Here is a 27,338-nt window from a genome sequence, read left to right as displayed (position 1 = left end):
TCGGATGCGATCTTATTTAAGAAACTATCTATTTTCTTTAAAATAAGATATGATTGATATCGATAATTTTCTTTTAGAGTGTGTTTGGATGAGGGAAAAAATGATGGAATTTAATTGAAAGTGAGGATTTCATAATTCCTAAAAGTCAATTCCCTCGTTTGGCATTATCAGATTAGAAATTTTAAATTTCTCGGTGGAAAAAAATGAAGGAATTCATTATTTAAATTCCACACTTCAATTTCCACCAAAATAGGTGTCATTTACGAATTCCTTTGCAGTATTCAATTTTTATTTCCAAAACAAGGCTTTTTGCTATTTTATTTTTTTTATTTGTTTTAAACTTTCTTAATTTATTACACATTTCAATTCCTAAATAGATACAACCAAACAATAGAAATTGCAATTAATGGAATTTTAGATTGATGGAGTTAAAGATTCCATCATTTATAAATTCCTACGGATTTTATAATTTTCTCATCCAAACGCACCCTTAAGCTACATTAAAAAAAATCAAACTCCTGATCAACCTAATTCTAACTTAATTTCCAATTCTTCTCTCATCAATCATCATTCGAGCTAATCCGAAGACTATTCTCATATTCCGTGATTTTGTTTTATTTAACTTCTTCATTTTAAGTAAATAGTTAAATTCTTTATCATACTTTTATATGGGCCATAGGGCGTGAATATTGCTGTAATGTATAGTGCCGCAAACAAGGTCAAGAACTAAACACGTGTGATTAGTGCATCAAAATTGCCCTACTTCCTACTGACGTGGACTGATTCTACTATGGCCACGTTGCCTTCTGAATGTCCGTTGAAGACATACAGAGACAACTGACGGTCAAATAATGGCCGTTTATCCACACCGCTAAAACCACCCAGCAAATCAATTTCCCTACCTCACAGACCTCCCTGATTGGCCGATCACCTATAAATACACCTCGAATTTTCTAGTGCACGGATCACAGACTCTCACTCTCACACTGAAAAAATGGCCGAGACTGAACCCAAATCCGTGGCTCCGGAGCTTCTGGAATGGCCGAAGAAGGACAAGCGCCGCCTCCTCCACGCCGTCTACCGCGTCGGCGATCTCGAGCGCACCATCAAGTAACGTTCTTGATCGGTTTCCTTTTATATAATTTCACCTTTTTCCGATTTCGTGATCGGTTTCGGTGGGTTTCAGGTTTTACACTGAGGCTCTGGGGATGAAGCTGTTGCGGCAGAGGGATATTCCGGAAGAGAAGTACTCCAATGCTTTCCTTGGGTTCGGGCCTGAAGAAACGAACTTCGTAGTGGAGCTCACTTATAACTATGGAGTCACTTCCTATGATATTGGGACTGGATTTGGGCATTTCGCTATCGCTACTCCAGATGTAAGAGTGATAAGTGTGGATTGGAATTGGGGATTTAAATTCAAATTTCGATGGTCTGTGGATTTGTGATGGATTTAAATTGTGATGTGGTTAGGTTTACAAATTGGTGGAGGATATTCGTGCCAAGGGTGGGAATGTGACTAGGGAGCCTGGTCCGGTTAAAGGTGGGAACAGTATCATTGCCTTTGTGAAGGACCCTGATGGTTACACGTTTGAGCTTATTCAGAGGCCTTCAACCCCTGAGCCGCTTTGTCAGGTTATGCTTCGAGTTGGTGATCTTGAGCGCGCAATCAGCTTCTATGAAAGGGTAATGCTTTGCGCCGCTATTAATCTGATCTGGTTAGAGTGAAGAATTTTGTTGTGCTTTGTTTGTAACTAAAACAAGTATCAAACTACTGTTGAGTTTTAGCACCACTAGCTTTATGTTTCAGTAATACTACTGTTGAGTTTGATTGCTCCTATTGCATTACTTAAGCTAGCACAAGCTCTACCTTTGTTTAGATGAAGTATTGGCATTCAGCAAGGTCGATTAGTGTGATGTGTTTGTTGATCTCGTACTGTTTCTTGGCCTTATTTCTGTGCAGGCACTAGGGTTGAAGCTTTTAAGGAGGATTGAGAGACCTGAGTACAAGGTAAATCCTTTCTTGTCTATGTATTGTGTTAGCAGAATGTAGACGAATTGTTTGATCCATGATTTAACATTTTAAGAAATGAAAACTTGTCTACTTTTCCACGTTTTTTATTGTTGGATACATTTTACAGTACAACATAGCTATCCTGGGATATGCTGAAGAAGACCAGACAACTATTTTGGAGCTGACTTATAACTATGGTGTGACCGAATATACCAAGGGGAATGCGTATGCACAGGTAATTCAATATTTTTTTTATACGCTCTCAGATTACTCTGGCACAAGTTTTATTTTATAAGAATTTTGTAATAAATTTCTGCATTTCTGCCTTTCTGATACTTATTTATCAATCACAGATTGCTGTTGGCACTGATGATGTATACAAAAGTGCTGAGGTTGTTGACTTGGTTATAAAAGAGCTTGGAGGAAAGATAACTAGACAGCCAGGTCCAATTCCAGGACTCAACACCAAGATTACCTCTTTCCTGGACCCAGATGGTTGGAAAACTGTAAGTCTTCACTTGTGTACTTGCTGCTTAGCTTTTTCTTTAGTTGTTTGAATTCAGAAGCAATGCTGTTTAAATGGGATAGATGATTGCTGTGTCACATGTGTACTTGGTGCGTAAATTTCTGTTTAGTAGTTGATTTTGGAAGGGCTGCCGTCTAAATTGAATACATGATTGCTTTATTGATCGCACTCATGGTACTCAACTTTCTTTTCATTTGCTTGGTTCTGGTAGCATTGTTGTCTAAATTGTATATATGGATATTAGAGTTCAAAGATGATACGTTGTAGCTAATTGATGTGTTTCTTACCCTGTTGTTTGCCATTCTTTGTATAAAGATAAATCTCGAAATCGTTTTAACATTTATGAGCAGAGGAGTGGTAAGTGCAGCTTAAAAGATTAAAGTTCTCAGCTGAAACATGTGATCCGCACTTGGTCTGTGTTTGTATATAACCGTGTCGTATGTATCCGGCTTGTTTAATGTAATACATATCTATTTGTTGCGCTCACACAATGTTTCTTCCCTTTTTTTCTTGTAGGTCCTGGTTGACAATGTGGACTTTCTCAAGGAACTGCAGTAAGCAATTGCGTGAAGTGGAAGTATCCGGATAGTCCTTTCTCATATGAATAAGATGTAATCCAGCTTCTATATTAGTAGTAGCCAGTACTGGCCGTCTGAATGTCTGTTTGAGTGGTTTTCAGTTGTATTAGGAGTGTTCGTGTGACTTTTGCCTATTTCAAAATTGCTGTTGATGTCACTCTCTGCCGTCTTTAATATGGTTGTCACTATGGTCACTATGGTTGTCCTAGTTTATGCCAGTAGTATCTCGTCACTATGTTTGTCCTAGTTTATGCAAGTAGTATCTCCCATGTTTATGCAGTTTCTAAAATACTTTAAACAATAATAGCAAACAGTAACAAGAACTTATCAGGTAACCTTCTCCTGTTGGGGAAAACCGGAAAAGGTATAAGTTGAGGCGGACAGGGAACGTGGCACAAGGTTGAACTATATATATATATATATATATATATATATATATATATATGATTTTTCTCAGGTAAGGATGTCCTTACCTAAGGTGTAGGTACAGATTTGGTGTTTTCACTTATTTTTCGATCACATTTTTACATCTTAACCGTTTGGTTTTTAGGTCCTAATATATATATATATATATATATTTTGTAAATATGAGTATGGATTCATATTTTGGAATTCTGTCAATGAAGATCATACTTCATTAATAGATAAAAATTCCCCCCCTGTATTTGATAGTTTCATTAACAGAAATTTGAGGCCAGCCACACCAACTCTTTATTTAAAAAAAAAAAAATTGTCTTTATATGTCTTTACATGTGTTCAGTGTTCCAACTAGTTGTGGGGTCACTTTCTGAATTTCTTATGTGCCATAGCTTAAGATGTATAGAGCATGATTTTTAGAATATATATAATTTGTGGAACTCTAAAATATTAATGAGATTAAAGATAAAGCATGTAAAAGAAAATCCGTTAAGTATTAGATATTTCGTTAATTGGAACACATTTTAAAGATTATGTTTTGCTAATGATGAAATTAAGAAATATGAAAGTTTGAACAGAAATGGGGCTTTACATGATTTCGCAAGTTGCAAGGTGTCATGGAGGCATCCGTGGAATATAATGGCTCCGGAACATGTTAAACATTATTAACACTATTTTTTCTTAAAATTCTCCTCTACTAAAAGCTCACTATTAGTAGAGCATGATTTTTCGAACATGTTTCAATTGAAGGACCACCATAGAATCATGAGTATTTTTTATTTTTTTATTTTTTAAGAATTTACTATTTTCTAACTTTGAAAAACCGTGAAAAGAATTGGTGTCATCATTTTTGAGTTCCATTACTTGGGGAAATATTTAAAGTTTATTATTCGAGTGTGAAAAAAATTTGGTGAAAAAATAAGAACACGCTATCTTGTCCAAATTGTGGACTTATAGCAGGTTTTTTTTTTTGCTTGGGTCCAATTTCCACGAAATTAAGACATAAATTGGATGTAGTTAGTTTATAGTAATTTAAATAGCATTGTCCGAGAAAATATGGCCAGTATTAGCCGTCATAATCAATAATCACCGCTACACTACATTTTCCAGTGCCATTCCTTTTACTTGGAGGCTAGGATTCCTTCACTTCTCTCAGTTTAGACAACATTTTCCAGTACCATTCCTTTTACTCGTAGGATTTCCATCAGCTTTCTTACCTTCGGACTTCTTTTCCTTGTAGAGAACTGTATCCCGATTCATATAATAATACCAAGGCAATTGAGTGCTTGTTTATTCATATTATTATGTTACCCTTCCAAAGAGAAGACCATAGGTGAAAACAAACATCATAATTTAGGGTGAATTAGAGTACTTTGTTCATCATCGATCAAACATGGTTCCACTACCCGAAAAAGAGTATTCCGCAGAGCCGCGGATGATGAAGGAGAAGAGCGCAGGAGAAGAGGCCAGCAGCACCAAAGCGTCGTGGGAGAAGCGCTCCCTCGAATTTATTGACTCCTTGAGGAACTTCCCATGGTTCAAGGAGTATCAGAACCTCATGAAAGACTACAAGAACAAAGAAATCGACTTGGCAATTTTGGTGGAGAAGATGGTGGAATTGTTTAAAGGGCGCCCGGAGTTGATAGCAGGGTTCAATAAATTCTTGCCAGAAACATATCAAATTACCATACCAGCACCAACGCTACTACCTAGGGTTAGAATAGTTTGTCAAAAGAGGAAGCGCAGCGATGATAGTGCTAGTGATAGTGGTGGTGGAGCTAAGGACTCTAAGATTCGAAAAGTTATCAGGTGTGATTACAAGACCAAGGGAAGGTTTCACGACGAAGATAAGGAAAGTGATGAAGGTCACCATGTTTTCTTGGGACACGAATCCCCAACTCTGTCACCAAGACCTAGGATTACAGTTCTTTCAAACAAGGCGAAGAACGATGATGATAGTACCACTGATTGTGATGACGCTGGATCTATAGATTCTAAACTTCGGAAAGTTATTGCTTTTGTGAACAAGGTCGAGGAAAGGTTCCGCAGCAACAATGATGATGGTGGTGACGATGATGATACTTGTCAATCCCATATAGAGTTTTTCTTGGATATGGTCTGCAAAAGAAACAAATCATCACCCAATAGATCTATCGATGCTGATGAAGAAGAGCTTCAGATTTACAAGAAGGTTGCAACACTTTTGGAAGGCCACTCGGACTTAATTGATGAGTTCACCCAGTTTTTAACCGAAGTGCCTAGAGTCGACTCCATCATTGATTTCCGTAAGTGCAAGACTTGCACTCCAAGCTACCGTCTTTTGCCAAAAAATCTCCCCATTCCTGGTGCTACCAAAAGATCCAAGCTAGCTTCTGAAGTATTAAATGATCGTTGGGTATGCGTTAACACAAGTCCTAGTACTACTAGTTCTACTTCAAGAGGAGGTGGACGACGCATAAACCGCAAATCGCAGCATGAGCAAGACCTATTAGACTGGGAAGAAGAAAAGTATGAACATGATATGTTGGAAGAGTATGTGAATTCGGTCGCAAATAATATCGCAGCGCTAATAAAAGAGATTAAAAACGAGAGTCCGACGGAGATTTATCTTGAAGAACATCTCACGGAGATGAATTTGAGGTGCATTGAGAGATTGTATGGTCTGCGAGGGCGTGATATGGTTGATTTGTTGAAGAACAATATTCAAGCGGTTTTGCCTGTCATATTAAGACGGTTGAAGCAAAAGCAGAAAGAACTGAAACGAAAACGTTCTGATCTAAAACAAGAGTGGGCTCATTTATTTCCTGAGTAACGTCGATGTCGTTAAGTGCATGGAGAGTTTCATAGTATTTTTCATTGTAATTGTACAAGTTGCCAAGCAGATCGAGTTTCTGAGCAATTCTTTGAATATATGTACTACTGCTTATAACACTCACTCAATACATACAGTAGATCAAATTCGGGCAATCCCAAGCCTAGTTTTATTTTCAGACTTTGTTTGAATCAAGGGTGGGAAGAAAAGAGAGACTCATGCTAGCTAGGAGCAGCATATACAAGCAACTGAGCAAGGGCTACAGACATAGCCTAAGAAGTTTTTTTTTTTTTTTTCTATTTCGTTCTTTGGATGATGAAAAAAAGTACATGTATAATGAATGATTGAACGATTACCTTCTTTAATTTTTATTTTTATTGCTACATAGATTTTCCAATCCAATTAATAGACTGTCAAGCTCAAACTCATGCCAAATGAATTCATCAGGTTGACCAAAAGATATATTAGTGTTAGGTTTATCATTAACTTTTAGAGCAAAAACTCCATGGATATCGATATTCGCTTACTTTTGAAATGCAATTTTTGTTTGACCAAAAGATATATTAGTGTTACGTTTATCATTAACTTTTAGAGCAAAAACTCAATCGATCGCTTACTTAATTTTATTATATTCTTTTCAATGCATTTTCCTCAATTTAACAATTCATTTTATTGCAATATTTTAGGATATAAACTAGTTGAGTCAAGGCGAATAGTAAGTTGATCCAGCTTGACTCATTTGTGGGAGTAAAATGTAGAAAAATTTGAAAAATTGAAATTCCTTTTATTATAATTTTTTTATGAGAGGTTTGGCTTTTATCGTTATCTTTTTATCGGCAAAGGTTTTACAAACTACTCTTCGTCGGGTAAATTTTTTTTGTCTATTTTGTTTATAATTTTTTATGAGACGCTTTGACTCTTTCATTGGTAATCCTTTTTGTTTTGTGAGAGAGGAGACCAATAACCAATTTTTTTTGCATAAAACGTACTTGCATAACGGCTTTCTTTAACGTAACCACCTCCATCCCCATCGGGTGTAATAATTTTAGCTGAGTTTAATTACATTTATGCCTAGAAAAATTATATAAAAAGGAAAGTGTTAGCTGTCCTAAACTCCTAATTAAACAGGGAACACCGCGCCGAGACAACATTTCCCGTGACCCATCCTTTTACTTGGAGGATTCCTTCACTTTCTCACTTTAGGAATTCTATTCATGCACGGATTGGTAGCCTCAGCTTAGCTATATAGTGAAAAACAAAGTAAAGTGAGAGCGTACATATGCATTCATTCTCTATTTCTCCTTGCTTTCTTATCTCTTCCAAAAAGATTCAAACAGAGAACCATTCAAACAGAGAACCGACAGGTCAGTTGTTCATAGTTTGAGTTTTCTGTGTTGGAGTTGTTCATCATGCTTCGATCAGACACGGTTCCGTTTCGACACAAAGAAGAGTACTCCTGTGAACCCCAGATGGTAAATGATGAGATGTTCATGAGGTTAGGAGGAGAGATTTTGAGGAAGGACAACTGCATCGAATATCTAAAGACCTTGCGGAACTTCAACTACTATGTCTACCACCACTTCGTCAATCTTATGAAAGACTTCAAGCCAAAAGGTGACCACTGTATTGAAACTTTGAAGCAGAAGGTGCAGGACTTATTTGAAGGGTGTCCGGATTTGTTATTAGGGTTCAATGCCTTCTTGCCCATGAGACATAAAATTAACGTGCCAATCTCAATAAAAGTCCAGACCGCCAGAAAACTCCCAATAGTTCTTTCTCGAAAGAGAAAGCGCGACGATGATACTTGTGATGTTGTTGATGATGCTGGATCTAATGACTCTAAGCTTCAAAAGGTGATCGGTTTTGTGAACAAGGTTAGAGATAGATTTCGCAACGATAGTGAGGAAGGTGATGATGTTTTTCAGTCCTTTTTAGATATTTTCTTGAATTATCACTGCAAAAGAAACAAGTCATCACCCAATAGAAACAATTTATCACCCAAAAAGTCCGGCAGTACTGCTGATGAAGATGAGCTTCAGATTTACAAGAAGGTTAAAGCACTTTTCGATGGCCACCCGGACTTGATGGATGAGTTCACCCACTTTTTACCAACAGTGCCTTTACCTTCACTTTCCTCAGTCATTGATTTCGCTAACTGCGAGACTTGCACTCCAAGCTACCGTCTTTTGCCAGAGAGTTTCCCCATTCCTGCGGCCACCAAACGATCGAAGCTTGCTTCTCAAGTATTGAATGATCGTTGGATATGCGTTCCGAGTACTAATTCAAGAGGAGGAGGAGGAGGAAACACACAACAAAACATGTTCGGGTGGGAAGATAAAAGGTTCGAACTTGATAGGAAGGTGAACACTGTCAGTTCAGCCTCAAAGAGTATCAAAAAGCTGCTGAAAAAGATTGAAAAGGATAGTCCATCAGAGATCTATATTGAAGATCATCTCACGGAGCTGAATTTGAAGTGCATTAAGAGATTGTATGATGAGCAAGGGCTTAATGCAATGGATGAGCTGAGGAATAATATTCGAGGGGCTTTGCCTGTGTTGTTGAATCGGTTGAAGCAACAGGAAGAAGAACTGAAACAACGCCGATCATTTCTTAACCAAAAGTGGGCTCATCATATGAAAGTTTTTAATTGCAGGTAGATTTCTTAGTTTACGTGATAATTGTGGAAGTAGAGAATTCTGAGTAATTGTGTGAAATATATGTATGTAATGCTTAGACTCCCAGTACATGCTGTAGTTCATCTAAATTTGGTCAAGATTCTGTCCGAATTGAGTGAAAAAGAGAGCTCATAACTTGAGCATCTGGGCAGGTTCCTCTGATAATGAAAGAAGTTTATGAATGTAAGTATGAACTAATGAAATTCATGATCCTTGAATTATTTCAGTTTGTATTGGCTTTTCCTATTCGAATATGTCTGCATTTACTTGACCCTAAATCATTCACAAGGACAGTTCATTGGCATTAACATACTAAAAAAATATCAATCTATGATCGATATAAATGCAAATGAGAATAAATCGACCCTTCAGGGTGCAAACAAGTATAAGCAATACCCAAGAACAAAGTATTTTCATCAAGTAAAACCTTCTGCGTCCACAAGGTAAATTTTCAAGAAATTCCACTTATTTTAAAAAAGCATTAAAAGTTTAAACCCATCTCCACTATTGTTTCAGTAAACTAAAACTCACAAACCACAAGGCCAAAGCTTGCTCCCTCTGTTATAGGATATATAATGATATTCCACAAACATGACACCTCCATTCAGAGGATAGAAAGAATGATGAGGATTTTAAAAGAAATTAAGCTTTGAAAGGAAGTTTCTAATTTGGAGAATTTTATCCTTGTTGGAAGCTCCTCACTTGGCCTAACGATTTCTTTTCTAGTTTCTGATCCCAATATGTACAACATTGTCTGGTGCTTCTTCTACGGAATTATGTCCATCGGGTAGCAGCCAAGAACACGAAGAAAACTTGCAAATTCCTGTACCCAAAAAACAAGTCCTTAAATCACTACCATTGCGTCGTTTGTTCGCTTTTATTACTAGGCGGTGAGCAGTTGTAAATAGTGTGAGAGAGATTATTTCTAACAAATCAGTACAAAACACGTCTTTAGAAGCCAAGCAACGTGAATAACATCTATAACAGACTGACCTGCAAATGTCCCAAAGCATTTTGGGCACGGGGATCTGCCATAGAAGCTTCGAAGTCAATGTAAAAGAGGTAATCGAAATACCTGGCAAAACAAATCAGTCAGTTTTGTAAAATGGGGCTTTTCTTATTTTTGCCATGTCTAGTTCTGTAAATACCCAAATCTAGAATCATCTCATGACTCCAAATCTAAGGTTCTTCATCTTAGTTTTGTTCTTATAATATGCATAAAACAGTAACAACTCAATCAGTATTCTGATTTTTATTTTTTTGTGAATTAGTTTCAGCGTGAATGTGTGTGATTGGGAGCTTTCTAATGGAATAGTCGTATGCACTCACTTGGCACTTCCTTCATTAGAATCATCAACAACCCTTAATGGACGTTGTTTTTGGGGGCGACTTTCAATCTGAAATTGCTCCAAAACAGGAAGATATGAGTAAAAGATATAATTGTGAAAACAGAAGAAAAGAGAAAATTTTAACTGAGGTTACCTTTGTCAAATTAATGCCCCTAAGTGCAAACACTGCTAAGGCTTTGAATAGTACACCAGGACCTTCTTCTAGAGTGAAAACAACGCTTGTCTAGGAACAAAGTTTATGCATAATTCAGTACATTAATGAAAAATATGTATAGATGTAAATAGAAAATAAAGCATTAAACCTTATATTGCCGCTCAGTTCCTGGCATTATTGGTTCTCTTGCGAGTATCAGAAAGCGAGTAATATTATCGTCATCATCCTGTCCAGTGCAAAGCAGGAGTAAACTGAATCAAGATGACCTTTATATTTCACAACAACTGACATCTTAAATTCTTAATTAAAAAGTAAATGCTATGTAGGATCGTAGCAATGAACAGAGGGTGATGCAGCTTTGCTCTTTGCAAGCAACTTTAATGAAATGTAAATGCTCCAAGCAAAAGCAGTTTAGAAGTGTAACTCAGGAAAACTTGGAATGCATTGCTCTACAAACACCATTTTCAACTAAATTCTTGACATATTGGAACAAAAAAGCAATTTTTACCATATACTGAACCCAAAATATGAAGAAATATATTTGAAAGAAGTCTTTACTTGAACTTTATCTGCAAGAATCTGAAGCCCATAGATTTCTGCAGCTCGAGAACTTGCAACAGCACCAGCATCTTTTAGGCCAGTTGAGGCCACCATCTGTACAATATGTCAGTCATTAGATTTTGAACAGCTTTTATGCCTTTCAAAGTGTACTTTGATGGAATATAGATAACAGCAATGACAACCTGCGCAGCAAGAGCAGTGTCATCGGTATTGACTCGGATGATGCCTAAGCTGCTTAGTGTCATCTCACATTGAGCAAGAGCCTGCAAGCGCAAATATCCGCAACAAAACTTTGAAGACCTGGGTCTTTCATTTCAAAGATTAGATTGTACATATGCATGCATGTGAAAAGCTACTTGGTGCCAATCCAAATTTTGAGCACCAATCCAACCAAATAGAAGGTAACCAAAAGGTGCTAGATCTAGAGTTTTAACCCAGTTCTTGACAGTTTCGAACCTAAGAAAGAAACTACAATTCCAGAAATCTTGGTACTTGTGGTTACATAATATGAGACGAACCATTGTGGAGGACCTCAACAGAGGAGAATTATAAGAATATTGAATATTCTCAGTGACAATCACTCTTGGAACAAATATAAATGGTTACGTGGAAACCTTTTATTAAGCGGAACTATCCATCCCGAATATTAGCTATCGGGTAGAGACCTTTTTTTTTTTTTTTACCATTCTAGGAAGCTTTTAATGCAGCAAATGAGCATTGGCACAATGATTAGCATTCATGCCATATGTACAGGACACGCCAGACAATACATGCATCAAATAAAAAAAAGAATAAAAATAATAAGTGAAAGACCAACCTGAGGATGGCTTAGAACACGTTTTAGTTCCTCTTTCCTTACACCGGGCAATCCCAAGAGACAATGGTTCACTAGAAGTTGTACCTCTCCAACTATGTGCAATCTATGGCGAAGAAGCAAGTCATAATTACGGTGGATGCTTCCACCAACAGAATTCTCAATAGGAAGAACTGCTTTATCCACTAACCACAGTTCAACGGCCTGTCATATAAAATGTAACTAAATCACAACCAATTAACATGATTGAAAATATTCAATTGATTTCACAAAATAAATGGTTGAAAATTCAGTCAAAGATTGGTTAACCTTAAATGCAGCTTCAAACTGATCACATGGAACGGTTTCACACTTCGGGTAAGCTTTTAGGGCAGCAGCCTCACTATATGCCCCCGGTAACCCCTACAACATGCAATAATTCTAGCATTACAACAAAAAGAAAACAGAAACACCAAACAGAATGCAACTAATAAGAAGGGCTACCTGATAAGCAACTCTAACTTTTGAACCATCATCTGGCGAAGGAGAAATATCAGCTGCTGTCAATGGTTCTGCAATTAATCATGTTCAACCTTTGAGGTGAGAGAATGGAACAATTGTAAGAAAAGAAACAAATGATCGCAGCATGAAGCAACTTACTAGGCCACAGTAATATACATGATTGCAAGGGCTTTGCCCTATTTTGGATCTGAAATAGGTTTGAATTTATATCTAATCAAATTTGCTTCATATATGCAGGTCCTATGTTTTCCCAGAGAGCCAATCTAAGAATCCTATTTCCAAGAGTGAGTGAAACTTGGGGGTATTTCATATTAGCTCTGTGGTAGCGGAAATTCTTCTAGTCCTCACCTTTTATATCATAAATTAGAGATGCATTTTGCTCTTAATTCATTTCATAAAGTTTCTTAATTTCTTTGGATTCAGTCCGTTTGGACAGAAATTATGCATAGCATTGAAAACTCAAATCAAATCAAATCTTCTCCATGATAAATGCACGAGTAAAGTTATCTATCATACGAAACACAAAGCCGCTAGTATTTATTCTACATTGCCCCAACAATTAGTCATAGTCTAACTCTCTTCTACACCTTTCAAATCTCTATTGATTGCAAAACACCATTGCATGACAATCAAACATCAAATTAATTAAACAAACCACAAAGTTAAGATCTTTCTTGAGTAAACTCACTAGGAAGAAGGTTCATATCCTTGTGAAAACCCTTAGACTCATTATCCTCAACCCTCTGAATTGCTCCTGCGGATTCCATCGCTGGCAAATTTGGCTTCTCATCTTCAACTGGGGTGATAGCTTTGTGAGCCAAAGAAACCCCCAAACTGCAACATTCCCATTTGCGCAAACTCAAATTCAAACCCAACCCAGAACGATTAGACCTCAAATCTGAAATACCCTGATGAGAATAAGGGGTTTTAGCACAACTCCAGATAGAGCCACCCTTCACAGCCATCACCAAAATCCCCAAAAAAACTCACAAAAGATTAAAACTTTGAGGCAAATCCAAGCTTATAAGAGAAAGGGTGTGGTTGGTGGGGGGTTTGTTGGATGAAACCCAGTAGCACATTGTCAAGGTGACAACAATGGTGATGGGTATTTGGACCCCACAAGAATTGTAACCTATGTAACGTTCAGGGAGAGAAATAGAGAGACCGACAAGTCACACTGAGCTAAGGAAAAAGGGTTTTTAGGAGGTAGGTGAGCAGAATGTTGTTGGCAACACTCTACCTGGGTTAGTAGAAATTATAAAAACAAATGAGAGAAGGGAAGCTGAGGGGGTTGGTTCAGAAGTATCTAGCCACCATTTGAATGCATTCAAACTATGTATGGAAGGCTCTTTTCTCTGACTGGACCATAAAATCTTCTACATTTTTGTGTGAAAGAGGAGGTTGAGAGAGAGAGAGACAGGAAAGGGAAGCTGTGAGGGTTGTGTGACTTACTGTGGGGCAAATTTGGGCCAAGCCAGTCGGTGTTTCTTAGTTCATATGAGTTGTCTATCCAATGGTTGATGGAGAAGGAGAACCTAACACTGTGGGTTAGTAAATGGAGATCCCACTTGTTCATGATGAAAAATTCGTTTTTGTTTTTGACAATTTTAGTTTCTTCCACCATTGTAGTAATTGAGGTCTCTCATGGCGGTTTATCGGAGTTTTATATGAGACGTGACAGTGATGATTGACGTAACAGTTAAAATGAAAAAGAAAGTATTTGAATTTGATGACGATCATTTATTTCTTCTGAAAACGTGACATCTTTTGATCTGAGTGACGTTATTACAACTTTTATAATGTTGATCTCACTCATTATTCATCGTAAACACGAGTCAATAACTCAATCTATAACATTGGAGAGAGATTTATGCAGTGTTGTTTCCAAAACTTGTCACGTGATAATGAGTAATATAACGGTTGAGTTAAAAGCTTAAAAACCACACTATTAATGTAGACGTGTTGCAAATTAAGTTGATTGATATTATTATTACAACTTCCAAAACTATGATCTCATTATTTATTCCTCGTAGATATGGTTAATATCTCAATGTTGAAAAAGTGTTTTTGGAGCGTTACTATCAAGATAACTCAAAGTTAATCTTTTTCCATAATTTTATGGACACATTCTTGCAATGCAATACTTTTTTAAAGACAGTGAGTCTTGCGTCTATAACCTCCCACGTGACTATATTGAAGACATAACGCTCCAAAAATTCGAATTAGCTTGTTCTTTCCTTTATTACTACCGACATCAATCTTTTCTTTCTAAAAATAATTTAAAGTTTATCTTTTTCCGTAATTTTATGTCTATGTTCTTGCAATGTAATACTTTTTGAGGAATGAAATGGAGGTGAGCAATGTGAGGAGTTTTGTTTGTTTAAAAGACGAGACTAAAGTATGGGATGCAAATTTGACTCTTACACCATCACCTGTCATATCAATATATCATATTGACCTCATCAAACTTAAAGGTGAGGACACGTACTATGCTAAAATGGTATATCTGGCTAAGGTATTATAATGCTACTATTTTGTTGCATTGCTGGTTGTACATTAACACACATGACTTATTCTCATTATGATATGCCAATGAGCTGGGTTGTAATTAACTGTCATACTTTTTTTTTTTTTTTTTTTTTTTTGATATGAAAATGCATTACAACGACAATCCCCCCTTTGGAATTTCGAAAAATGATTTATTAAAGTACAGGTAGTAATTGTAGCTGGTAAACATAGTCATAATGAGAGTAGAAAGTCAAGATTTTGCTTCTGGTTTAAGCAAAACTCAAGGTTTTGGTTCACACAAGAATCAAGAATGTCTTTTCTTACCAACCCCCATGACCCTTGACTTCAAGCTTCATGGGCTTTGAACGCTATTGGCACTTTGTGGGTTTTATGGGCCTGAATCTAAATGAAGAAATTCGAGCTTTTTAGTTGGACAGACAGAAGTGACTTTGATAGAGAGAGAAGCCCAATCAAAGATGATGTCTAGCGATGTATCTTGGTCTGTTCGTTAAGGATGTGAAGACAGAACTGTTCTAAACGATTCAAATAAAGTGAGAAGGCGCTATGAAGATGTTTGATAAATTAAAAGAGAAGGCACGAATAACGCAATCTTAACATACAGATCAAACTTTTTCATCTTGCGATCAATGGAGAAATTCTTTTGAACCCACCATTAGATTTGTTAAGGGCGTAGGCTTTTTCATTTACCATGCTAAGATTTACTTCCAAAACATCCACATTGTTTTGGCGGGCGGCTCTGGACATAAAAACTCTTTCAAAGTTATTTAGATTAGATAAATTCTTACATACTGCAGCCGTACCACGTGGCGGTGCGGTTGTCCAATTAAAAATCATAAAAAATTATACTTATTTCAAGACTACCGATGAGTTTTAAAAGTGAAATATCCAAAACACTCTGCCGTACATGTGATACAGCTGTCTCACCGCAAAATAGTACCAGACAGGTGGTACAACTGACTTACACAAGGTCTTCTCTTTAGATTATGTTGTTTTATCTCCATTGTACTTGTCCAGAAGAAGATCGAAATCAACAGCAGCATCTGGACTAAACTCTGATTAGTCCAGATCACACTAACTGTGTGTTCCCGGTGATAACAGTCTTTAGTCTCTTTCACTTTGAACAGAAGCATAGGTTGGAGTGAAACACAGTTATTAGGGTTTGGTCCAGGTTAAGGCAAACAGGCTTTCCCTGTTCTCTTCTCAGTGACAAAACTGACTATTATATATATGATATATAAATCCACGACAAACATCCCATGCTTTGGACTCGATCTGACCTTACCACAGCAACTCTGGGTCCCACCAATCATTCTCCAAGATTGCCACAAAATTTTGAATACACATCACTCACAAGTCACAAACAAGAGAGCTTTGCCAGATTTGTTCTTTTTCTTTCTTTCTTAAGAAATTGATAGCAGATAATCGTCAAACAAATAAAATAAACATAAATTTTATGGCACCTTTAAGAGTTTAGAGTTTAGACCTAGCTTTTAGTTTCAATAATCATAAATTTTCTATTTTCACATAACATGTGATCTTCTAAAATTTAAACATAAATGAAGTGTCCATGACCAAATCATGGTTTGCGATTTATGTAGATTTGAAAGTCCAAACATAAATGATCAGAGTGCGAATAAACAAATTATGCTTTATAATTTTTTTTGTTTGTTACCTTTCTAGGTCTATAGACTAATTTGTGTCGAGAAACCATATTAGAACACTTCATTTTCCTTGGCCATGAAGAACATATAGAGATTTAACTCTAATCAACGTCGGCATGATTCGAACCCGAATGTGGGGGTTCCACACTTGGAGACTCTTACTAATCCGACCATTTGTGGTGGTTATGCTTTATAACTTTTAATTTCAATTCATCCAAATTCAGAGCTCGAATATAAAAAACATCTAACTCTAAAAATATGTTATAAATTCACTTTAACCAGAAATTTTCGTGTAATAAAAGAACAAAAAAGAAACAGACAACCTCACAATTTCCCGTCCTCTTCCGTTTCTATTTTATTTTGAAAACTCAAAAGAAGTTTTAGAAAATAAATAAATAACCAACGACAAAAAGAAAGACAGAAAATCAAAAAAATTATTTTTTTATAAAAAAGTGCTTAACTATCCCATACGCTGGCCCGAAGCCTAGAATCACCAAAAGTCGCGCCGATTCTGTACGGTTCGGTTTCCAACACACTCCCCAACCCCTCCAATCCTTTAAATTACCAAACTACCCCTCCACCTGCCCCCCCCTCCCCCCCCTTCTCTTTCTCCCATAACATTCCTCACTACTCAAATCCAACTCTCACTCTCCCCCAGAAACTCCATTGAATAGCTCAGACTGATTCCGCCTCACTGCCCCCAATCGGAAAATGGCAAAGCCGTCGTCGTCGTCCTCCTCGACGGCGTCGTTTCCGCCTCTCAAGCCCGACGACTACTCCCACAGCCGCGTCCACTACGCCGTCGTTTTGGCAGACCACACCACTCTCTCCCGAATCGTCTCCACGCTCCCCCGCCTCGCCGATCCGACTCAGATCCACACCGAGTCCGACTCGCTCTCCCAGGAGCGTGTCGCTGATAAGATCTCCGCCGTGCTCGACCGCCGCGACGTCCCTCACAGAGAAACCCCTCTCCATCTTGCTGTCCGGTTAAACGACGCCGTTTCGGCCAAAATCCTCGCCTCCGCCGGCGCCGACGTGTCGCTGCAGAACGCCGCCGGGTGGAACCCCTTGCAGGAGGCTCTCTGCCGCCGGAGCTCCGAGATCGCCTTGATCTTGCTCAAGCTCCACCACCGCTCCGCCTGGGCCAAGTGGCGCCGCCGCCTGCCACGTGTCATCGCTGTGCTGCGGAGAATGCGGGACTTCTACATGGAGATCTCGTTCCACTTCGAGAGCTCCGTCATTCCGTTCGTCGGGAAAATCGCTCCGTCCGACACGTACAAGATCTGGAAGCGAGACGGAAACCTACGCGCCGACACTTCGTTGGCCGGGTTCGACGGCCTGAAGATCCAGCGCGCCGATCAGAGCTTCCTCTTCCTCGGCGACGGCGACCAGACTCACGACGTTCCGCCGGGTTCACTGCTCGTCCTCAACCGCGACGACCGGAAAATCTTCGACGCCTTTGAGAACGCCGGGTCGCCGATGACCGAGTCCGACATCGCCGGATTCTGCTCCCAGACGAGCGTCTACCGCCCCGGCATGGACGTCACCAGAGCCGAGCTCGTCGGCCGGACCAATTGGCGACGGCAGGAGAAGACCGAATCCGTCGGAGAGTGGAAGGCCAGAGTCTTCGAAATGCACAACGTCGTCTTCAGCTTCCGGTCCCGGAAAGTCGCCAATCCGGATAATGCTGACGTGGCGGCGGGAAGCGAGCAGGTCCTCCCTCTAGAGCTAGACGAAGACGACGACGGTTTTTTAGTGGCGGAGAATCCGAGCATGTTCGGAATCCCCGACGGCCGGAGGCACAGTAGCTTCATCAGAGAGGACCGGGAGTTCGTGGCATTGGGGAGAAAAAGCGTCGACGTGACGTTTCAGCCGCCGCGGAGGTCCATGGCGGCGACCGTTACGGCGGCGCCGGTCCAGACCAAAGAGAAAGAGTACGTCAAGAGCCTGAGACCCTCCGTTTGGCTGACGGACCATTTTCCGTTGAAGACGGAGGAGCTGCTGCCGTTACTGGATATTCTGGCGAGTAAAGTGAAGGCGGTTAGGAGAATGAGGGAGCTGCTCACTACCAAGTTCCCGCCAGGGACGTTTCCGGTGAAGGTAAGGGCATTTATGACATTTCATTATTCAAAACCGCCTCTCGGGCCCCACTTAAGATTTGGGTCATGGGTCTCGGGTCGTCGTCGTCGTCTTTATTTGTCTCTCTGGTTTGCTTTTCGTTGCTTTTCATGCTTAAGCTGACTCTTTGCTCCGAGACAATAGTCTCGGTTGACCAATGAGAAAAAGACACGTAAGATCATGTACAGTGTAAAATACCAAATGTATCCCCCAAACCTGACCCGGATTACTGATTTGGACGATATTTATACGTCTAGAAGCTTTTTGTGGGCCCTCTACGGTCGGTGAATCGGACCGTTCTGATTCAGCGGTGTTCCGTGCCTGGGGACCTAGACCCTAAACTGATCCCTTTCTTTACAGTCAGGCATGGCTCGTGGGCCCCATTATTGCTAAACCTTATTTGCTGATAAGAAGACCAAAAGAAAAGAGTTTACTTTTTTTTGTGTGACTTTGATTTTGCTGATGTGGAACGCTTAACGGTTTAACTGCTTTGATTTAGGGGAACTGGGATTTGACTATGATTTTTGTTATGGTCTGACTTGACAGCTGGCGATACCGGTGGTGCCCACAGTGAGAGTGGTGATAACATTCACCAAGTTCGTTGAGCTACAGCCAACGGAGCAGTTCTTCACTCCAATGTCGAGCCCTAGGCAGTTGATAAGGGGCCAACAGCAAGAGGAGGAGCACAGGAGCAAGACGGCAACGACGACGCAGAAGCCTTCTGGGTCGTCGTGGTTGAGGCGGAACAGCAGCCAGTCCGCATCGGCCACGAGCAAGCAGCAACACCAGCATTCGAGTGCGGTGGGGTGGCAGGAGCCGGAGCCTTTTGCGATTCCTAGCGGTTATACGTGGACTAGTATCGATGACAAGTCTCGGAAGATGAGGAAATCGAAATCGATTAGGAAATCTAAGTGACATTAGTTTGATCAATTAAGAGAAGCAAAAGGGAATCGGTAGATAGGTTGGTGAGTTGGGTGTGTTATTGCTGAAGTTGCATATAGGTGATTGTAGATATACCATCATGTAACTTCGGTCATGTTCCTGTTTACCTTGGGAGTTAAAATTATATTGGTAATCTATAGAGTTGCGGCAACCTTTTTACCTCCAATGATGTCCTGTTTATTTTCTAACCGTTCATGCTTTGCTTTGAATTGTTGTGACATTGAGGTTTTTCTTGTGCCTATTGATTCCCAACTTTGGTCCTCGGCCACTTACGAAGCTTCTCTTTGAAATTTCCGTTATTGGGCCAACTTCAAAAGAATCAATCATTTCCAGCCCTTGCTAGGCTAGAAGATCGGAGACACCTTGATGGTTGGTCAAAGGCAATGCTAATAAGGTCAAGTTGTAATAAATAATAAATATTACAGATATCGAGGGTTTGAAAATACCAAAAAACGTTCTAAAAACAAAACATCAGAATGATGCTGTCTTTTAATATCAGGACTCGTCAAATCCGAAATCACGAAAAGGTTGGAAAGATGGGGAATAATGAGTTGGAGTAATGGAGATAGTGAAGGCATAATGAAGGGAATTAGCAATCAATTAGCTATAAAGCTGTATCAATTAGCTATAAAGCTGTAGGATGCTCTGCGTCTTGAGTTGCCTTGTTGAGTAAGGAGAAGATGCTCTTGTGCCTCTCTGGATGAACAGACGAAGGGCACTAATATAGGGAAAATGCCAAACGTGTTGGCTTTGATTCAGTGGAAGGGAAACTCAAACTAGTGAGTTGGGCAGTTGGCTTGTCCCTTTTTAAAAAGGTACAACATATATAAATGTGATAGGAGAGCCAGCCCATCATCCACAAGTGGACCCTTTTATTATTGAAGCTTCCTCAAGGTCTCTCTCTCCAATTCTTATTGCTTGGCAACCCTCCTTTGCTTAAACTACTTCTTCATCTTTCTGAATCTGTACGCTAACAATCTCCAGGTAACTCTCTCCCTCTGTCTGAAAATAGCTTTATTGAATGTTCTTCTTGAAGGGTTTAATCTCTCTGTTTGTTTGTTGCAAACAAATCCTTGGTACCTTCAGATCTCTGTCTTTAGGTTCATGTAGTATGGTGTGGTTTAAACTTTGCCTGCATATTCTTGATTGTGTTACAAGACCTTGTAAGGATGGATCCAAGATGGGATCTGATCCATTTTCCTCTTACAGAAGATATGAAAACTAAGCACTATAGCTTTTACATCCATGCATTGTTTAGAATGTGCTTGCTTTCATGTTAGAGTTTCTGCCCAATTTTATTTATCCATAGATAAAAACCAAGAAAGTACATGGCTTTTTCTTTGTTTCAATATATATGGCAAACTCATAAAACTTGTATTCGAAAGGCAGTGGTGACGTTTCTTTGTTTTATGCTGTTCCAGTAGTGGTAAGAATTCATTTTTTGGATTTGATTTGTGGGAACAGGGTTGTGAAATGGCGACGGAAGCACCGGGGTGGGCGGATCAATGGGGCGCCGGAGGCATCGGTGCATTGGAAGATGAAGACAAGAACAAAAGCCTGGAAGACAACAACAAGAAGAAGGGAGAGACCAAGTCTGGACTAAACAAAGCTAAGGTTGCAGCAATGGCTGGCGCTGAAAAGATCAAAAGTGGCACAACCAATGGCATCAAATGGATCAAAAATCAGTGCCAGAAGAAGAAATCTACCAAGACCCCAACTGAAGTTTAAGCATTAATAATGGGTTTGCTTGTCATTCAAAAATTGCTTCTGTAACAAGTGATTGGGATAAATGTCGTACTCTATGCCTTCTCTACATTTGAGATAGCTTATCCTTATTCTCAATTTTAATACAAAAAGCTCGATGTCATTCTTTGTACATGCGTGTACCTCAATTCAGATTCTGCACATTCATTACCATTTATTAGACATCCAAGCAGTCTAAACTAAGTATCAACTGCCATGGTATCATAGAAAGCAATTCTAAGGAAGGATCATATCAAAAGAATGGAAATTAATAACATTCGAGATCCCTTGAGATGTCATGAAAATAAAATATTCCACCAACGATATCAATCCCAGCGGTCTCAAAGACCAAACTATAAACTATGGTAGATGAGCAGATCGTTGCCTACAGATACTGATAATTTACATTTTTGAAGTTCTATTCACATTTGCTCTTCTTAAAGGGATCCAAAGACTTGCTCTCCGCTGTAGGTCATGTAAAGGAATCCATCTTCATCCTTGTTTTCTTCATAAATTGTAGACATCGAGGCAGCTGTAACAACATTGCAAGAAATGAGAACAATATATACAATTACCATGACAACTTTGGGACAATAACGAAAACAAAAGACAAAAATTGCAGCTCACCAGTGGAAGGTAAAGTGTTCTTGACAAAGATAAATATAGCCTTGTCTGCACTGAGCTTGATCCTCTTGCGAACAACATAAACAAATTGTCCAACAGTCAAATCAGCAGGGACAAGGTATCTGCAGTCAGATAAAACAAAGTAAGAACCCCTTGGTCAGTTGGTCTTGTACATGCTATTACTTCTTGAAGTTGGCTTTACGTAGATACAATCATTTATGTCATCCATAAAATGTTTAGGAACGAAACTCCCACCAAATCAAAATCAGGCATTGGCATAAACTGCATAAAATTTATAAACTGGTGGAATTTTGATTTACATAAACTGCATGCACACTACAAAATCCACAAGATACTAAAACCATACAAAGCAGGCATTGGCATTTCTGAACACATGTAAATCTATGAACAAATATATACGGAAGATCAATTGAATCACATTCCCATTAAAATGTAGCAACACATGTTAGGAAGGAGAAAAGCAACTCACTTCTTCTTGTCAATATCGGGAATGTCACTCTTTACAGCCTTCTCCACAATCACCGGTACTCTCTCCGGATACTTCTCCCTGATTCGACAAGCTTCTGCCTGCCTCCTCTCTGAAACATCCACGTCCAATGACATCAAAATAAAACAGAACAAACAATGAACCATAATCACCATATGGAATTTTCTACTGATCTCCAAACAATCATAGGGACCATGTTTTCCTTTATAAACACACAAATACACACATTTTGATCATAATTGCATAAAAATTGAGTCTTTAGCCAACAAAATGCTCAAACGCCCACCAAATCAAAATTCCATAATAGGAAACGAGTATGATCATCAAGATTATAACACAAGCAATTCATAAGGAACCAAACGTTAGCCTATAGCCCAACACAAATTTAGGGTTTGGCCATTGCATATCAATATAATTAACCCAGAAACCAAAATGAACATACCCAGAGCAAGTTCTTTCTTGAACAAGCTTTTGTCATTGGCCATGGCTGCACTTTGGCTCCGACCTTCCTCTGCAAATTTCAAACAACAATTCATCACAAAAATTCTAGCTTTACCCAACAAAATCCAAACCCTAAAGGTCGAAGCTTTAAGCTTCTTGCAAGAAATAACATACCCAAATTGACACGAAACGTGAGAATTGATTGGGGTTTTGGGGATTGATTGGGGAAAGTCACAATCAATCAAAGAAGAAGAGAGTTGGGTACTTATGGTATGGATTTATATATATTAGGTAAAGGAAGAGGCTTTGGCTTTGTTAGGGTTCGTTTCCGATTCCAACACGAAATCAAATACTTGCAAACCTTCTCTATCTATATCTCTTTTTGTTTGAGAGATTTTATGCGTGTTGCAAGCAAACTCTCTCTGGGTCCAAGTCACCAAGTGGTTCTTGCAAACGACGTCGGATTGGTCAAGATTGGGCTTGGAAGAAAAGAATGAATCCTAATTTAACTTGGGCCTAAATATTGGTCACAAATTTAAAAATACATTTTTAAAAAAAATTAAGAAAAAAAGTTCTTGACCAAAAGCACCAAAATAACAAAAAATTATCTCACTTACCCCAGCAACAGTTTTTTCTTCCCACCTACACAATTTAACAACAAATGACTATTTTACCCTAAACACAATTAATAAATTACAGCTTCACCACTCAATATCAATCTCTCTGACTCTCTCTCCTCTCTCCCCCATCTCTCCCAACTGACCTCCGGCTCTCTCTCCTCTGGCTCCGGCGATCGACCCAGTCCTCTCTCTCCTCTGGCTCCGGCGCTCGACACGACCCTCTCTCTCTCTCTCCCCTCCAGCTCCGGTGACGACGCAGCAACTTGGAGATCGGAGGAATCCGGCTTCGTTTCCGGTTTCATGTGGTGTCGCCTTCCGTCCTCACCGCCCTCAAAACAATGTCGTCTTACTCCAAAGGCAAAATTTTCGTCCTCATCCACTGCCTCTCCCTCTGCAAATCCCTCAACGAAAACACCGTCGCCGTCTCCGGCTGGCTGGCCCTCCTCGACTCCGCCATCGAGGACCTCCCCGATCTCCGCAAAAAAATCGCCGATCTCTCCAGAGACATGAAGCAAGCTCAATTCAAAGTAAGTGAAGTAATCCAAGCTCTGTAAATCAATTCCTCACTGTTGTTCGAAATTGAACCTCTCAGTATTGAAATTTAGGTCACAGAGAACGAAGAGAGATCTGATTTGGACCAGGCCGATCCCGTCACGGCGAAGCAAACGACCATCATCCACGAAGGACGTCAGCGACATGGAAATGAGTGAATCAGATCGGGTTTCGAGGAGGCTCTGGGCTCGAGCTCCCGGAGGACGTCAGCGACATCATCCACGATCTTTGCCTCGCCGGAAGACTACTTCCGGTCTCGGGTATGCAGTCGGAAAGATGGGAGAAGATGACATGGGTGCCCAGATCATTTTCTGGTGCCCAATCAGTTTTTTTTTTTTTTTTTTAAGTAACGGGACAGTGAAAGAAAAAAAAAATTTGAATGTCTATTGGGGGGCAATAGACGTCTATTGGAGGGCAATAGACGTTTTGAATTGATGTAATCTCCTCCTTTTTTTATAATCAAAGATTTAGTTGTCTAAATTTAGGGAGATTAATTCTCATTCTAGCGATTGAAAGTCCTATTGGAGGGCAATAGACGTCTATTGGAGAGCAATACATGGCTGATAGTCATCTATTGAGGGGCAATACATGGCTGATAGTAGTCTATTAGGGGGCAATAGAGGTCTATTGTCCCTCTATTGGGGGGCAATACATGGCTGATAATCATCTATTGGGGGGCAATACATGGCTGATAGTCGTCTATTGGGAGGCAATAGACGTTTATTGGGGGCAAAAAAACTTTCCGGTGAGATTTTCAGCAAATTCCGGTGGGCGGTAGCCGGTGACTGGAATCCGGCGAAAGTTGACCGGAATCCGGCGAAGTCTCTCATGGTTTCTCTCTCTTCCATTTTCTCTCTCTCTCTAAGTAATAAAGGGGTGAGGGTAAAATGGTATTTAAAAAAATTAAAAAACAAAAAAAAAATCTTATTGGGGTATTAGGGAAGACCTCCTTAGAGTGTTTTGGGTAGGAGGGAATTAAAAAAACTTAATGGGGTAAGTGAGAAAAAAATCTCTAAAAATGGTGTAAATGGACAAAAACCCTAAGAAAAATTCATAGGAGTGAAGAAAAGAAAAATAAAATTACAAACAAGTCCTTATTAGTTATTACACAACCAACTCCTAATGTATCAAACAAGAAATCCTGACTCGCACAGAGAAGAAGGGCATTCAACCAACTTTGTGAAGGAGCATTGTGTCTAACTTTAGCAATGGCATCAGTAAGGAAATAAGCTCCACGCTTCACATGACGGAAATATTTGATGTTTAACAACCCTAGTAGTTGATAAAATTCATAGGAGTGAAGATTAAAAGTTGTGAAATACATACCTTTCTGCTTTGGATTTGTTTGATTCTTAAATGGAGAGAGGAAAAGCAAAAACTCTAAAATTTTTAGGGTATAATGTCATCTAGTACTTATAGGCTAGGGTTTGAGAACTTATCATATCCCCAAAATTCTTTTCAAAATTTGCTCGAGAAATTATAAGGAAACAATTAATTCTAATGATGTTTATTTCATTTTTATAAGATGTGGCTATATGCCAGAAATAAGTCCCTACCACTTTTGGGTAGGGCGACGTGGGCTCTGTCCCGGTATGCACACTCAGTGTGCCTTGTCTGGCCTAGCGAGGCTGCGAGCTATTTGCTTGATCAAATGGACGCAACCTCCTAGTGGCAGGATGAAATTGAGTGTCGCCGGATTTATTTCCGTGCGGCAACATAGTGGGAAAGCTGTACTATTTGCAACTATGCTTCTTCGTAATAGAGCTATCTTTCCGGTATGTCACCGCTATGTCAAAGCAAATAGAGTAGTCATTCGTGCACTCTTTGCTAATTGGTGCTTGTTAGAATACATAGATTTTGTGGAGAATCCGGGTTTTATTCTAGGATGTTCTCTCTATGCTTATTGTAATTTGGGGTTCAGGCTCTGCATCCCCCCTTGTATTCTGCAATTTCATTAATCAAGGCTTGAGGGCAGCCGCACCAGCCCCTATTCAAAAAAAAAAAAAAAAAAATCTAATGATTAGATCATCATACAGTACACTAAAATGGAGAAATCATGTGATTACCAATGTCAAGTGTCCATTATCTCATGGAGAGAACAAGCATCTCCTAGAAGAATTTAAGTAAATCTCCATTAGGATGATGTCAGTCGTCCGAGGGTACGTGAATGGTAATATATTTATGTATTACACTATTACTTGCTCCTTAGGTTTAGTTTAGACTTTAGCGTATGTTCACTAGGGTTTTCCTTGAGGGTCACAAACAAAAGGTGCATACATATAATAGATGTTGGCACTATAGCCAACATTGCTGCCCATCTTCATCAAATTGATGGATTCGATTCATATTGGTATTTGAAAATTGAAATCTCTCCAGCTCTTTCTCACTTTCTTTCTGTGACCCACAAGAAAAAACACACAGAGATGGACACGGGTGCTTTTATTATTACTCGGAGTCTACATGCACCGGAGTCCCCAGTTAGCTTCAATGTTGGTTTTGTGTGACTTATATTTGGAAATTAAGACCAAGCAAAGGAGTACATGTAACATGTTTGATGTTTCAGGGCTTCAGGCATCAACGTTTGCAAAACGTGGATTCTGACAATGCGTAATAAGTGCAATATGGCAAATGTAGGTAGGTAAGCTAGCTACTACAACTCAAGTTATCACTATGTCGAATCCATGCCACCATCAATGAGTCCATCTTGGGGTCCCTTCATCATTCATACTGCCAAGATTTTCAACTAGCTAGTCCAGATTGGTGGTATTCTTCGACTCTTTAGGAGAAAGTAGTTGTCTACCATGATATAAGAAGAATCGTATTTTTTTTTATTAGATTTTGCTTCTGAAATTTGGACCCGCCCTCATCCAATTCTTATTCTCTCTCTTTTGTGTCAAAGAGGTTTAAAGAGGTTTTAGGTCTTGTGTTAAAAATTCGGATCTCCATCATCCTACTTTTGTTGTTTGATTCGTGCCTATATTTGACTTAAAAACCAGTACTTAGTCCCCAATTTCAAATTGGAACCCAGAAAGTGGATTCTCCCCCACCTATTTTGTAGAGAGGGGGTCCTCGTAATGAATGAGAGGTTGGGTTTGGAGAGGAACAAGAATAAAAGTTAACACTTTTTCTCGGACGTATAAGATTCTTTTGTTGGATGTAATTAATATGCTTATCAAGGCTGTCTCTGCAGTTGTAACCAAAA

General features: G+C 39.3%; 5 protein-coding genes across 5 annotated transcripts; 3 read left to right on the top strand and 2 right to left on the bottom strand.

The window, feature by feature from the left end:
- Positions 1–952: 952 nt before the first annotated feature.
- On the top strand, positions 953–3,309 carry LOC133729908 (lactoylglutathione lyase GLX1). Its single transcript, XM_062157534.1, has 7 exons — positions 953–1,110; positions 1,187–1,376; positions 1,471–1,683; positions 1,961–2,008; positions 2,139–2,246; positions 2,365–2,517; positions 3,054–3,309. Exons 1-7 carry the CDS (start codon positions 995–997, stop codon positions 3,093–3,095), a joined length of 870 nt encoding a protein of 289 aa, XP_062013518.1. The 5' UTR covers positions 953–994; the 3' UTR covers positions 3,096–3,309.
- Positions 3,310–4,925: 1,616 nt separating this feature from the next.
- On the top strand, positions 4,926–6,539 carry LOC133731462 (paired amphipathic helix protein Sin3-like 3). The gene has a single exon (XM_062158826.1). The coding sequence runs from the start codon at positions 4,926–4,928 to the stop codon at positions 6,342–6,344; it is 1,419 nt and encodes a 472-aa protein (XP_062014810.1). The 3' UTR covers positions 6,345–6,539.
- Positions 6,540–9,418: 2,879 nt separating this feature from the next.
- LOC133733577 (arogenate dehydratase/prephenate dehydratase 1, chloroplastic) lies at positions 9,419–13,875 on the bottom strand. Its single transcript, XM_062161215.1, has 11 exons — positions 13,087–13,875; positions 12,381–12,448; positions 12,207–12,299; positions 11,901–12,101; positions 11,266–11,346; positions 11,081–11,176; positions 10,671–10,748; positions 10,502–10,591; positions 10,349–10,416; positions 10,013–10,094; positions 9,419–9,842 (listed from the first exon to the last, which is right to left on the bottom strand). The coding sequence occupies exons 1-11, from the start codon at positions 13,361–13,363 to the stop codon at positions 9,786–9,788; spliced, it is 1,191 nt and encodes a 396-aa protein (XP_062017199.1). The 5' UTR covers positions 13,364–13,875; the 3' UTR covers positions 9,419–9,785.
- A 3,316-nt stretch (positions 13,876–17,191) lies between these two features.
- LOC133729906 (uncharacterized) lies at positions 17,192–19,849 on the top strand. The gene is made up of 2 exons (XM_062157532.1): positions 17,192–18,688; positions 19,253–19,849. Exons 1-2 carry the CDS (start codon positions 17,300–17,302, stop codon positions 19,619–19,621), a joined length of 1,758 nt encoding a protein of 585 aa, XP_062013516.1. The 5' UTR covers positions 17,192–17,299; the 3' UTR covers positions 19,622–19,849.
- A 1,793-nt stretch (positions 19,850–21,642) lies between these two features.
- Positions 21,643–23,336, bottom strand: LOC133729907 (autophagy-related protein 8C-like). Its single transcript, XM_062157533.1, has 5 exons — positions 23,139–23,336; positions 22,966–23,034; positions 22,506–22,614; positions 22,019–22,137; positions 21,643–21,923 (listed from the first exon to the last, which is right to left on the bottom strand). Exons 2-5 carry the CDS (start codon positions 23,006–23,008, stop codon positions 21,829–21,831), a joined length of 366 nt encoding a protein of 121 aa, XP_062013517.1. The 5' UTR covers positions 23,009–23,034; positions 23,139–23,336; the 3' UTR covers positions 21,643–21,828.
- Positions 23,337–27,338: the final 4,002 nt, after the last annotated feature.

Source organism: Rosa rugosa, chromosome 2 (genome assembly GCF_958449725.1).
Source record: "Rosa rugosa chromosome 2, drRosRugo1.1, whole genome shotgun sequence".
Taxonomy (NCBI): Eukaryota; Viridiplantae; Streptophyta; class Magnoliopsida; order Rosales; family Rosaceae; genus Rosa; species Rosa rugosa.
This window is presented reverse-complemented; position numbering and strand designations above follow the sequence as displayed.

What these genes read in the sequence shown, in the direction of transcription:
- LOC133729908 (XM_062157534.1), top strand. Translation starts at nt 995, where the DNA reads ATGGCCGAGACTGAACCCAAATCCGTGGCTCCGGAGCTTCTGGAATGG. An exon ending in TTGAGAGACCTGAGTACAAG is followed by an intron (nt 2,009 to 2,138) that starts GTAAATCCTTTC and finishes TACATTTTACAG; the next exon opens with TACAACATAGCTATCCTGGG. An exon ending in AGGGGAATGCGTATGCACAG is followed by an intron (nt 2,247 to 2,364) that starts GTAATTCAATAT and finishes TATCAATCACAG; the next exon opens with ATTGCTGTTGGCACTGATGA.
- LOC133731462 (XM_062158826.1), top strand. Translation starts at nt 4,926, where the DNA reads ATGGTTCCACTACCCGAAAAAGAGTATTCCGCAGAGCCGCGGATGATG.
- LOC133733577 (XM_062161215.1), bottom strand. Translation starts at nt 13,363, where the DNA reads ATGGCTGTGAAGGGTGGCTCTATCTGGAGTTGTGCTAAAACCCCTTAT. An exon ending in GGATATGAACCTTCTTCCTA is followed by an intron (nt 12,449 to 13,086) that starts GTGAGTTTACTC and finishes GATTAATTGCAG; the next exon opens with AACCATTGACAGCAGCTGAT. An exon ending in ACACTGCTCTTGCTGCGCAG is followed by an intron (nt 11,177 to 11,265) that starts GTTGTCATTGCT and finishes CATATTGTACAG; the next exon opens with ATGGTGGCCTCAACTGGCCT.
- LOC133729906 (XM_062157532.1), top strand. Translation starts at nt 17,300, where the DNA reads ATGGCAAAGCCGTCGTCGTCGTCCTCCTCGACGGCGTCGTTTCCGCCT. An exon ending in CAGGGACGTTTCCGGTGAAG is followed by an intron (nt 18,689 to 19,252) that starts GTAAGGGCATTT and finishes CTGACTTGACAG; the next exon opens with CTGGCGATACCGGTGGTGCC.
- LOC133729907 (XM_062157533.1), bottom strand. Translation starts at nt 23,008, where the DNA reads ATGGCCAATGACAAAAGCTTGTTCAAGAAAGAACTTGCTCTGG. An exon ending in CAAGAAAGAACTTGCTCTGG is followed by an intron (nt 22,615 to 22,965) that starts GTATGTTCATTT and finishes TGGATGTTTCAG; the next exon opens with AGAGGAGGCAGGCAGAAGCT. An exon ending in CCCGATATTGACAAGAAGAA is followed by an intron (nt 22,138 to 22,505) that starts GTGAGTTGCTTT and finishes ATCTGACTGCAG; the next exon opens with ATACCTTGTCCCTGCTGATT.